This window comes from Panthera tigris, chromosome X (assembly GCF_018350195.1).
Source record: "Panthera tigris isolate Pti1 chromosome X, P.tigris_Pti1_mat1.1, whole genome shotgun sequence".
Lineage (NCBI taxonomy): Eukaryota > Metazoa > Chordata > Mammalia > Carnivora > Felidae > Panthera > Panthera tigris.
The window spans coordinates 69,778,289-69,792,361 of NC_056677.1; the positions used below are offsets into that span (position 1 = coordinate 69,778,289).

Here is a 14,073-nt window from a genome sequence, read left to right on the forward strand (position 1 = left end):
TTATGTTACTTTGGCTAAATGGTGCTGCTGTTGAATATATTTATAGTGTGTTAGATAAGTGTGTTAGATAAGTGCTGCCTTATTTCTTACCCCAAACTCTCACTTTAATTTCAGAATGACAAAAAGATGCCTACAACATTCAAAAAACAAAGTGAACATCTTGAGCATGCTATTGATTGTATTCTTGTCTTGATATCGGAAAGAAGAAGGGCCCGTATTCTACATGGCATTAATGAACAATCACCTCATAACATTCTAACAGCTACTCTTGAACTGATAAATGTGGTCAAGATGATACTAAACATTCTGGAGAGGTAATTCCTAACATCTGATCTGTAAAGCCTTAAGATGCATTTTTTCCTCTTTCTCCCTCTTCAGAAAACTTATGTATAGATTAGATTTTATTTCTACAAATCTTTCAAATACAATTACAGATTTTTATTGATACTCTGAATATCTCCCTAGAGTGAAAAAATATTTTTATAAAACTCGCTTTAAATGAAATATTTGATCATCTTACTTTTTATAGAAATAAAACAATTTACAAGTAATATTTGTTTTACCAAGGACTTTCTTTGGGCTTCCTTTATAGATCAAACTCTGCTGCTGTATTAGAAACACTTGTTTTTCTGTAGTCCTTTAGGAATGCACAAAAGTTAACACCAAAGCCCTAAAATACTTTCTCTGGACTATTTACAGCAACAAAATAATGCTTTTTTTATATATTTATTATATTAGGATAAACAAGAGTCAATAGTGCTTTTAAAACTCTGTGTTGCTCAGAGAAAGGTTTAGAAATCAAAGGCTAATGATTTCTAATCTTATTCTGATAATAACCTTTAGGTAACATTAATATTTCAGTTTCCTAAAAAAATCAGTTTCCTAATTGTGATCTTGATCAAAGACTACATAGTCAACTCTATATTCTACACACAAATGAAGCATTATACGGATATTTATTCTTATGCCTTTTGCTTCTGCTATCAGAAAGTATTATACCCCAAAGATAGACAGGCTAAGTAGTGAGAGAGGGATGCATGTGTTTATGATCAATGAGAGAAGAGGACAAGTCACAATAGTTTTCCCTCTTTGTTATTCTTATTCATTCTTTTTCATCTCTTTTCATTTCAATTGATGCTTGAGTGACAAGCCCATTTTGTTCACATGAACGGATAAAGTGGGATGAAATGACTGACCTGCTTTTTCAAATAAATTTAAAATTGGATGTTAGATAAAGCATAAGAAATTCATAAATTCCACTACTTCCTCTCGTCTGAGCCCCTTACAGATATCTGTCTGGCAACAAGTTGAAACGGAAAATAATTGAAATCCTTGGAATTAGCTCAAGTTAAGGAAAATAGGGAAAGGAATAATGGTCACTCAACAGAGATAGCCACAGGAATGAGTAGTGGCAACAGAAGACCCCCAAAGTGAATATAATTTCCTTCATTGATAGCTGATTATTCACAGTATTAAATTGTCTTGTATTATTAAAGTAGTCTCATTACAAAACTCAAATCATGGCTGCATTATTGAGAAGGATGCTTTGGACATTTTCATTATATAACTAATTTGAGGGCTCCTTAGCTCTCTGAACAGTGAAACCATGTAAGATTAAAAGGGGTTTATATTGTTCTTACAGTATTTTGTTGTAAGTAGTCCTTAATATTTTGTAGTAGCAGATTCCTCTTTAAAAATGATATAATATATGTGAAATGACCTCATATAACAGCTTTTGAATATGGCAAACTTATGGTTCATCTTAGCACCTTCTTTCCTAACAGCTTGAATATTTTAAACTTTATTTTTTTCCCAATTACACCTTTATTGCATTTATAGTCTTATACAACCTGTAATCTCAATAAGTAATTTCTCCTAATAGTGATAGTGTTGTTCATGGGACCGAAGTCTCTCTTCAGCTCAAGCTAAATGGGTAATAATTACATTCAAAATATTTCCAGACCTTTGGATACTGTCTGACATTTTTATGTATTCAACATATCTCTATTATCAGCTAAGTCATTGAAACAAATTTATTGAAATGTCATATTAGTTTTCCCAATTTTCTTAATTTTTATTCCCATTCAACCCTATTTTACAAATGTCAAGACAGTTTTAGATGTAACAATTTTTTTAAAAAAAACTGAAAAGTTTGTCATACTTTTTACTCTCATCACTAAAACAAAAATATTTTCATATAATTAGCTTTACCCTTAAATTAATTTTATTTTGTTTTATATCAAATTTATGATTATTCTTGATTTTATAACAGCTCTTGCTCCACTTTTGTAGTTTCCTTTACTTATTTTTATATAGTTTTATTCTATAATCTGTGAGCTTATTGAAGCTGAAATATCTTTTCTTTTTTTTTTTTAAGAATTCTGACTGTTAAAATTTAGTTTAAAACATTACAGATCCTCATAGTCCTTGCATAAGAAGTAGTGGCAATTGAATCAAAAAACACACTACATACCTTGCACTGGACATAGTTGCTATTAAACATCTAGGTACTTTTAAATTTCTTAGCTTTAGCTGCTTCTGATTTTTCAAAGACCTCCTAGTAAAGACCATGTCTTGAAAGTTGTGTCAGAGACTCATTTGCCCCATTTCTTTTCATATAGTAACATGGGTTTTAAGAATGTTTGGGGCTCAAAAGCAAAATAATGTTTAGGGCTCAGGCTAATTGAATTTCTTATAGAAAAATTAAATTTCTTTTACCAGATATCTGTTTAGCGTGCTAATTGAAAGAATTGCTTCTTATTTTCTCTCTGAAATTAAATAATTGTGTTTCCAGGAAAATTATTTCTATGGTTTATCCTAAAATTGGCCTTATCTCTATGCTTCTAAAATACATGGGAAAGATGCTATAAAAATGTAAATTTTCCATTATTAGTTTTAATATTGATTTTTTTTTGTCAAATTGTGATTCAAACAATTATTTGACTTGGTTTAATCAAATCTATGATTTCAGGCCTAAAACTTATTTTTACTTTATTAAAAAGAAGAATATAAATCTAGTGAGTCACCTTGGTAATAGAGATAAGTACTTTTGAGATAGAATTGATGTTAATTCAAGATTTTAATTCGATATGCCATCATGGCAAAAAAGGGAAAAGTTGGTTATATAACCTCCTCCCAAGAAGTTTCCTCTTCTTTTTTTGTATTTTTCTAAAAGACTTAGACTTTTTAGTGAGTTATTTGAACATTTTTCAATGGAACTACAGTATACAAAAGATTGGCTTTGCCAACATTATAAGCTTAGATATGTATGATAGAGCTTTATTTGTCACTTTATTAGTAATGGAAGTAACATATTAAGATTTACTGTGGACATTGTGGGTTTTAAAAAGCTCTTAATTATGATAATAGAAATCTTAGAGTCTGTTGACAATGGCTTCTCTGACTATATTATATTTCTATTAGTCATTAAAATATTAACTGGCTTACTGATTTCTACAGTAAACTAGCCAAGGAAAAAGAAATTAAAAAAATTAAAAAGTTCCCTACTCTGTCTTCCACCTTTTTATAGTAACTTGAAAATAGGGATAACTATTGTAAATTGTGTACCTACCATCTTAGCAGTTTATTGACACCGTAGATACATTACATTGATCAGCTTCCATATAAGCTTTCTGTTACTATTTGTATAACTTTGTGATGTCTAGAATTTAGCTGACCCTTGGCACTTTTTCAAAGTGATCTAAAGCTCTATATATTGTGAGTTATAATTTTCAATTTCCTAAGGTATAAAGCTATGACATTCAATGAAACTGAGATTGACAGAATCTCTTCTCATCTTTCCTGGCAGGCCTCCCTTTGATTGTATGTCAGAATTTTCCAGTTTGAAAAGCCAACTCATTAAATGCATCACATTACTGAAGCATTTCTCTGAGCAGGTAAGACATGGTTTTGTTGTGATGTTCTCCATACATTCTCATATGTATTTATTTACCAAATACTGTAAATTATTTTCAATAACATCTATATAGCCAGTTTCTTTACCATATCCAATGCCAACACTGAAATTCAGATCCATATTTGGTTATATACAGTTAAAATATTTGTATAACTATGCAATGGATTTCTCAACTCAAACATCTTTTTCATTCAATTGGAATTTACCCTTATTGCTGCATTATTCTAAAACAACTATTGAGCTGAATAGAAACCTTCAAATGCTTACCATCATCCAGTGAACATGTTCTAAAATTGTTAAACTATCATTCAAAACCCTCCTTAGTCCATAATGACGTGTCATTTTTCTGTTCTATGTGACCCCTATATTATCCTCAAGATTTTTTTTTTGGAGTCCAATAAGTAGTTGGATTTGCTGCAAAAGTTGAGGCAGCAACATATTTAAAGTTGGTTCTAAGAGTTCCCCCTTCTCCACATCCTCACCAACATCTGTTGTTTACTGTGTTGTTAATTTTAACCACTCTGACAGGTGTGAGGTGGTATCTCATCGTGGTTTTGATTTGTATTTTCCCTGATGATGAGTGATGATAAGCATCTTTTCATGTGTCTATTGACCATCTGGATGTCTTCTTTGGAAAAATGTCTATTCATGTCTTCTGCCTATTTCTTTTTTTTTTTTTTTTTTCATTTTTCTCTGATTTTTTTATTTTTTTTTAAATTTACATCCAAATTAGCATACAGTGCAACAATGATTTCAGGAGTAGATTCCTTAGTGCCCCTTACCCATTTAGCCCATCCCCCCCCCACAACCCCTCCAGTAACCCTCAGTTTGTTCTCCATATTTATGAGTCTCTTCTGTTTTGTCCCCCTCCCTGTTTTTATATTATTTTTGTTTCCCTTCCCTTATGTTCATCTGTTTTGTCTGTTAAAATCCTCATATGAGTGAAGTCATATGATTTTTGTCTTTCTCTGACTGGCTAATTTCACTTAGCATAATACCTTCCAGTTCCATCCATGTAGTTGCAAATGGCAAGACCTTCTGCCTATTTCTTAATGGGATTATTAGGTCTTGAGGTGTTCAGTTTGATATATTCTTTATAGACTTGGGATGCTAACCCTTTACCACATAAGTCATTTGTAAATATCTCCACCCATTCTGTAGGCTGCCTTTTAATTTTATTGATTGTTTCCTTTACTCTTCAGAAGGCTTTTGTCTTGATGAAGTCCCAATAGTCCCCATCTGCTTTTGTTTCCCTTGTCTCCAGAGACATGTCTAGCAAGTAAGAAGTTGCTACAACCAATGTCAAAGAGGTTTCTGCTTGTGTTTTGCTTTAGGATTTTGATGGATTCGTGTTTCACATTTAGGTCTTTCATCCACTTTGAATTTTTTGTGTGTGTATGGTGTAAGAAAGTGAGCAGTTTCATTCTTTTGTATGTTGCTGTCCAGTTCTCCCAAAACCATTTGTTGAAGAGACTTTTTTTCCATCAGATATTCTTTCCTGCCTTGTTGAAAATTAGTTGCCCATATAGTTGTGGTTTCATTTCTGGGTTTTCTATTCTGTTCCATTGATTTATGTGATTGTTATTGTGCCATTATCATACCGTATTGATGTCTACAGATTTGTAATATAGCCTAATGTCTGGAATTGTGATGCCTCCGGGTTTGCTTTTTTTTTTTTCCAGGATACTTTGGCTACCAAGGGTCTATTGTGGTTCCATAAAAAGGTTAGGATAGTTTGTTTTAGCTCTGTGAAAATTGCTGGTGCTATTCTGCTAGGGATTGCATTAAATGTGTAGATTGCTTTGGGTAGTATAGAGATTTTAACAATATTTGTTCTTCTAATCCATGAGCACAGAATGTTTTCCATTTCTTTGTGTCATTTTTGGTTTCTTTCATAAGTGTTCCATAATTTTCAGAGTACAGATTATTTATCTGTTTGGTTAGGTTTATTCCTAGGTATCTTATGGCTTTTGGTGTAATTATAAATGGGACTGGTTCATTAATTTCTCTTTCTGCTGCTTCATTATTAGTGTATAGATTTCTGTAAGTTTATTGTATATCCTGTGACTTTGCTGAATTCGTGTATCAGTTCTGGCATTTTTTGGTGGTATCTTTCAGGTTTTCTACATGGAGTATCATGTCATCTGCATATATTGAAAGTTTCACTTCTTCTTTGCTGATTTGGATGTGTTTCATTTTTTTTGTTGCCTTCTTACTGAGGCTATGACTTCCAGTACTATGTTTAATAACAGTGGTGAGAGTAGGCATCCCTGTCCTGTTCCTGAATATAGAGGAAAAGCTCTCAGCTATTCCCCATTGAGGGTGATCTTAGCTGTGAGTCTACTATATATGGCCTTTATGATGTTGAGGTATGTTCCCTCTACCTTACTTTGTTGAAGGTTTTTTTTTTTTTATCAAGAATGGATGCTTTACTTTTTCAAATGATTTTTCTGCATCTATTGAGAGGATAACATTGCTCTTATCCTTTCTTTTATTAATGTGGTATGTCCTGTTCATTGATTTGCAAATATTGAACAACCCCTACACCCAGGAATAAATCCCACTAAATTGTGCTGATTAATTCTCTGTGCTGTTGGATTCGAATTGCTAGTATGTAGTTGAGAATTTTTGCATCCATGTTAAAAGGGATATTGACCTTTAATTCTCCTTTTTGGTGGGATCTTTGTCTGGTTTTAGAATCAAGGTAATGCTGGCCCTGTAGAATAAGTTTGGAAGTTTTCCTTCCATTTTTATTTTTTGGAACAGTTTGAGAATAAGTATTAACTCCTCTTTAAATGTTTGATAGATTTCCCATCAGAAGCCATGCAGCCCTGGATTTGGTTCATTGGGAGATTTTTGATTACTGATTCAATTTTTTTCCTGGCTATGGGTCTGTTCAAATTTTCTAATTCTTCCCGTTTCAGTTTTGGTAGGTTTTATATTTCTAGGAATTTAACCATTTCTTCCAGAGTGCCCAATTTGTTGCCATATAATTTCTCATAATATTCTTTTATAATTGTTTGTATTTCTGTGGTGTCATTTATTATCTCTTCTTTTTCATTTATGATTTCATGTATTTGGTTCTTTCTCTTTTCTTTTTGATATGTTTGGCTAGCAGTTTGTCAACTTTATTAGTTCTTTCAAAGAAACAGATCTTAGTTTCATTGATCTGTTCTCCAATATTTGTTGTTTGTTTCTATATCATTTATGTCTGCTCTAATCTTTATTATTTTCATTCTTCTGCTGATTCCAGGATTTATTTGCTGTTCCTTTCTGAGCTCCTTTAGGTGTAAGGTTAGGTTGTGTATTTTAGACTTTTTTCTTCTTGAGGTAAGCATATATTGCTATATACTTCCCTCTTATGACCGCTTTTGCTGCATCCCAAAGGTTCTGAATTATAGTGCTTTCATTTTCATTGGCTTTCATGTATTCTTTTAATTTTTTTTCTTTAATTTCCTGGTTAACCCATTAATTCTTTAGTAGGATGTTCTTTTACCTCCATGTATTTGTGGTCTTCCCCAATTTTTTCTTCTGGTTGACTTCAAGTTTCCTAGTGTTGTGGTCTGAAAATATGTATAGTATGATCTCAGTCTTTTTATACTTGTTGAGGCCTGATTTGTGACCCAGTATGTGATCTATTCTTGAGAATGTGGCATGTGTATTCAAAAAGAATGTATATTCTGCTTTAGAATGAAACGCTCTGAATATATCTGCTAAGTCCATCTGGTCCTGAGTGTCATTCAAAGCCATTGTTTCCTTCTTCCATTTTCTGCTTGGATGATCAGTCAATTGTTGTAAGTGGGGTATTAAAGTCCCCTATCACTTCTGTATTATTATCAATGACTTTCATTATGTGTGTTATTAATTGATTTATATATTTGGGTGGCTCCAAGATGGGAACATAAGTAGTTACAGTTATTGGATCTTCTTGTTTGATAGACAACTTTATTATGCTATAGTGTCCTTCTTCATCTCTTGTTACATTCTTTTGTTTAAAAATTTTTAAATGTTTATTTTTGAGAGACAGAGAGACAGAGTGCAAACAGGGGAGGGGCAGAGAGAGAGGGACACACAGAATCTGAAGCAGGCTCCAGGCTCTGAGCTGTCAGCACAGAGCCCAATGCAGGGCTCAAACCCACGAAGTGCGGGATCATGACCTGGGCTGAAGTCAGACACTTAACCGACTGAGCCACCCAGGTGCCTTTACATTCTTTCGTTTAAAACCGAATTTGTCTGATATAAGTATGGCTACTCTGGCTTTCTTTTAATGTCCATTAGCATGATAGAGGGTCCTCCATCCCCTCACTTTCAATCTGCAGGTGTCTTTAGTTCTAAAATAATTTTCTGTAAGTAGCATATAGATGGATCTTGTTTTTTTTTTATCCATTCTCAGATCATGTGTCTTTTGACTAGATCATTTAATCTATTTAAAATCAGAGTGATTATTGAGAGATATAATATAGTGCCATTGTATTACCTGTAAAATAGTTGTTTCTGGAGATGTTCTCTGTTCCTTTCTAGTCTTTCTTGCTTTTGGACTTTCTCAGTCAAATAATCCCCTTTAATATTTCTTGTAGGGCTGGTTTAGTGGTTATGAACTCCTTTAGTTTTTTCTGGCAAACTATCTCTCCTTCTAGTGTGAATGACAGCCTACCTGGATAAAGTATTATTGGCTGCATATTTTTCTCAGATCACCACCTTCTTCCTGTCTGTGTCTGAGGCATCTGCCTTTCTGGTGGTTCAGTGCTCCTGTGTTTTATCTCAGTTGTGTGGCTGGGTTTCTAAACTCCATTTTTAGGGACCTAGTGCATTGTGAACCCGAACTGATCCTTTGAGGGAGGATCTCACCAAGCTGTGGCTGGTACCAGTTTGTCTGAGAAAAACAGTGCCACAAATGTGCAGGAACTTAGAGTTTATGATAAGGCACAACAAAAAGCAGGCATCCAAGTTAGCTGCCTTCAGCAGGCATCTCTGTTTATATGGTAGTAAACAGGGCAGCTCCATGGTGCCAACAAGCTCTTTTACCACTGAGACCATCTGCTGCTTCTCCTAAATGCACTTTGAGAAGGGGAACTGTCTCTTTGAGCAGGACCAGAGGTTCCCCAGAGCATGTAGTCTTCTCCCGGGCCTCTACCCTCCTTATGCACAGGAGCACCACTATCCCTGCCAGGTTGGACCCTGGTGATGGCATGGACATCTAAAATTTCAGACTTTCAGCCATGCTGCTTGTGAAAGCTTGGGGTAATCAGCCCCTCTGGTTTACAAGTCAATACTTTGGGGAAGTATTTTTTTAGTTTATTTATTTATTTTGAAAGAGAGCAGGGGAGAGGAAGCAAGAGGAGGGGACAGATGGTCTAAAACGGGCTCTGTGCTGATAGCAGAGAGCCTGATGTGGATCTCAACTCACGAACCATGAGATTATGACCTGAGCCAGAGTCAGACACTTAAATGACTGAGCCACCAGGTGCCCTGGGAAGCATTTTTCTTGTGCAATCCCCTGCATGATGCTTTATCTCTCCCTCTGTGATCAGGGCTCCCTCCCCTCCACATCACCTGTGATTCTTTTCTCTCCCAAATCACATCTCTGCACCTCCTAATTTCCAGTATGTAGCCTCTTATCCCCCTCTAGGTGTGCAGTTTGTTGCCTCAGTCCTTAGATCAATTTCCTGGGTGTTCAGAATTTTATAATTATCTAGCTGTGTTCGAGGGAAGAGGCAAGGATAAAGTCCTCCTCCAATCCACCATCTTAATGCCCACCATTAAGATGTTTTACTCATTCATCTTTAAATGATCGTGTACAATTCTACCTTTATCTTTTTTATCATATTATTTTTCTACCTAGAATTTACTCCTATGACTTCTTTCTTTAAGTAGTACATTTATTGTATTTTTAATGAGTTGACAAGTTAATTTTCTTTGGCTGCATTTTTTTTCTTTTAAAAAAATTATTTAAATTCAAGTTAGTTAACCTACAGTGTAATATTACTTTCAGATGTCATAGTGAGTCAACACTTCCATAGAACACCTGTTGCTCATCACACCAAATGCACTCTTTAATCCTCACTACCTATTTTAACCACCCCCCACCCACATCCCCTTCATTGAACATCAATTTTTCTCTATAGTTAAAAATCTGTTTCTTAGGGAAAAAATTATCATAAGATGGCAGAGTAGCATGGAAGTTCTTAGCTTCTCTCATCCCTGAAATGTAGCTAGATCAGCACCAAACAATTTTGCACACTTAGAAAATTGATCTGAAGATCAACACAAAAATCTACATAACTTGAGCCACAAAGCTCAGTAGGAATTCACCCCAAAAGAAAGAACAGGAAAAAATAACAGCCAGGGACTTAACACAGATAGAAACAAGGTGTCTGAGCTAGAATTTAGAATCACGATAATAAGAATACTAGCTGGTGTTGAAAAAAAAAACATAGAATTCTTTTATGCAGAGATAAAACAAGTAAAATCTAGTCAGGATGAAATTAGAAATGCTATCACCAAAATACAATCTCAAATGTATGCCAAGATGGCAAGGGTGGGCAAGGCACAGCAGCAAATTAGCTATATAGAAGATAGAAGTATGGAGAATAAATAAGCAGAATAAAAGAGGGGGAAAAGGCAAAAGAGAATGATACAAGAATTAGAGAATTCAATGACTTATTAAAAATGAATAATATCTGAATCGTAGGAGTCCCAGAAGATGAAAAGAAAGAAAAAGGGGCTTATGTAAGCAAATTGTACCAGAAAACTTTTTCAATATGCAGAAAGACACAGACATCAAAATCCAACTAGCACAGAGAACTCCCATTAGATTCAATAAAAACTGACCATCACCAAGGCATATCATAGTCAAATACACAAAATACACAAAGAAAAAAATATGAAAACAGCAAGAGAAAAAAATGTCCTTAACCTATAAGGGAAGATTAGGTTTATGGCTGACCTATACACAGAAACTTAGCAGGCTAAAAAGGAGTGGCAGGATATATTCAACATGCTGAATTGGAAAAATATGCAGCCAAGAATTCTTTATCAAGTAAGGCTGTCATTCAAAATAAAGGAGAGATAAAAGAGTTTCCCAGACAAACACAAACTAAGGAGTTTGTGTCCACTGTGAAAAATTTTAAGGGGAGCTCTCTGAGGGGAGGAAAGATGAAACAAAATAAAAAAGACAAAAGCAACAAAGACTAGAAAGGACCAGAGAACACCACCAGAAACTCCAACTCTACAGCAATTTAGGCCTAGAAAGTCTCTAGATTCTTTGTCAGTGTCTTATGAGACAAAATAGACTTTAAATTAAAGGTTGTAACAAGAAATTAAGAAAGGCATTATATCATAATTAAGGGGTATTTCCACCAAGAAGATCTAACAATTGTAAATATTTATGCCCCCAATGTGAGAGAACCCAAATAGATAAATTAATTCATCTCAAATACAAAGAAACTCATTGATAATATCATAATAGTAGGGTACTTGAACCCCACTTACAGCAATGGAAAGATCATGTAAGCAGAAAATCAACAAGATAAAAATAACTTTGAATGACACTGGACCAGATGGACTTAACAGATATATTCAGAATATTTTATCTCAAAGCAGGAGAATACACATTCTTCTTGAGTGCACGTGGAACAGTTTCCAGAATAGATCACATACTGGGACACAAATCAGCCCTCAACAAGTACAAAAAGATTGAGATCATACCATGCATATTTTCGGATCACAACACTATGAAACTCAAAATCAACCACAAGAAAAAAAATTGTAAAGACCACAAATACTTGGAGATTAAAGAACATCCTACTGAAGAATGGATGGGCTAACGAAGAAATTAAAGAGGAAATTAAAAAGTACATGAAAGCCAATGAAAATGGTAACACCACAGCCTAAAACCTCTGGGATGCAGCAAAGATGGTCATAAGAGGGAATTATATAGCAATCCAGGTCTTCCTAAAGAAGGAAGAAAGGTCTCAGATATACAACATAACCTTAAACCTAAAAGGGATGGAAAAACAACAGCAAAGAAAGCCCCAAACCAGCAGAATACAGGAAATAATAAAGATTAGAGCAGAAATCAATGATATCAAAATAGAAAAAAAAAAACAGTAAAACAGATCAATGCAACCAGGAGCTGGTTCTGTGAAAGATCTAACAAAAATGATAAACCCCTAGTCAGATTAAAAAGAAAAAGAAATGACCCAAATTAAAAAAAAATCATAAATGAAAGAAGAGAGATCACAACCAATACTGCAGAAATACAAACAATAATAATAGAGTATTATGAGCAATTATATGCCAATAAATTGGGCAATCTGGAAGAAATGGGCAAATTCCTGCAAATATATAAACTGCCAAAACTTAAACAGGAAGAAATAGAGATTTGAACAGACCCATAACCAGTAAAGACATTGAAATAGTAATCAAAAATCTTCCAAAAAAACAAGAATCCAAGGCCTGATGGCTTTCCATGGGAATTCTACAAAACATTTAAAGAAGAGTGAACACCTATTCTTTTGAAGCTGTTCCAAAAAATAGAAATGGAAGGAAATCTTCCAGACTCATTCTATGAGGCCAGCATTAGCTTGATTCAAAAACCAGACAAAAGACCCCACTAAAAGGAGAACTACAGACCAATTTCCCTAATGAACACGGATAAACAATACTCAACAAGATATTAGACAACCGGATATAACTACATTAAAAGAATTATTCACCACAGTCTAGTGGGATTTATGGATGAGATGTAGGGCTCGTTCAATACCCACAATTCAATGTGAAACATCACATTAATTATAGAGAGGATAGAAACCACATGATTCTCTCAATAGATGGAGAAAAGCATTTGATAAATGATAGTATCTTTCTTGGTAAAAAAAAAAAAAAAAAACCTCAAGGCAGTAGGGATAGAAGGATCATACCTCAAGATCATAAAAGGCATATAGGAAAGACTCACTACTAATATCATTCTCAGTGGGGAAAAACTGAGACTTTCTCCCTTGAGGTCAGGAACACAAAAGGGATGTCCACTCTCACCACTGTTATTAAACACTTTATTGGAAGTCTTAGCTTCAGCAATCAGACAACACAAAGGAATGAAAAGCATCCATATTGGCAAGGAGGAAGACAAAATTTCACTCTTCACAGAAAATATGATGCTCTGTGTGGAAAACCAAAAAGATTCCACCAAAAATCTGCTAGAACTGATCCATGAATATAGCAAAGTCGCAGGATATAAAATCAATGTACAGAAATTGGTTACATTTCTATACACCAAAAATGAAGCAACAGAAAGAGAAATCAGGGAATTGATCCTATTTTCAATTGTACCAAAATGCATAAAATACCTAGGAATAAACTTAACCAAAGAGGTAAAAAAAAATCTATACACTGAAAATTGTAGAAAGCTTATGAAATAAACTGAAGAAGACACACACAAAATTAGAAAAATAGTCCATGCTCATGGGTTGTAAGAACAAATATTGTTAAAATGTCAATACCACCCCAAACAACCTACACATTCAATGCAGTCCCTATCAAAATACCACAGCATTCTTCAAAGAGCAAGAACAAATCATCCTAAAATTTGCATGGAACCAGAAAAGATTCATAATAGCCAAAGCAATCATGAAAAAGAAAACCAAGGCTGGAGGTATCACAATTCTGGACTTCAAGGTGTATTACAAAGCTGTAATTACCAAGACATTATGGTACTCACACAAAAACAGACACATAGATCGATGTAACAGAGTAGAGAACCAGGAAATGGACCCACAAATTTATGGCCAAGTAATCTTTGACAAACCAGGAAAGAATATCCAGTGGAATAAAGACAGTCTTTTCAGCAATTAGTGTTGGGAAAACTGGACAGCAACATGCCTGAAAAATAAACCTGGAACACTTTCTGACACCATACACAAAAATAAACTCAAAATGGATGAAAGACCTACACGTTAAGACAGGAAGCCATCAAAATCCTAGAGGAGAAAGCAGGCAAACACCTCTTTGACCTCAGCCACACCACCTTCTTACTCAATATGTCTCCAGAGGCAAGAGAAACAGAAGCAAAAATGAACTATTGGGACATCATTCTAGATAAAAACTTCTGCATGGTGAAGGAAACAATCAGTAAAACTAAAAGGCAACAGAGGGAATGA

The 14,073-nt window shown here is 34.4% G+C and overlaps 1 protein-coding gene across 4 annotated transcripts in view; it reads left to right on the top strand.

Moving 5' to 3' along the window:
- Window positions 1-14,073, top strand: part of LOC102968110 — a 449,421-nt gene that overhangs the window by 159,736 nt on the left and 275,612 nt on the right. For all 4 annotated transcript variants that reach the window (XM_042974931.1, XM_042974932.1, XM_042974933.1 and 1 more), the window contains 2 exons: window positions 115-314; window positions 3,809-3,896. In XM_042974931.1, coding sequence (XP_042830865.1) covers window positions 115-314; window positions 3,809-3,896 — 288 coding nt within the window. The remainder of the gene's footprint in view (window positions 1-114; window positions 315-3,808; window positions 3,897-14,073) is intronic.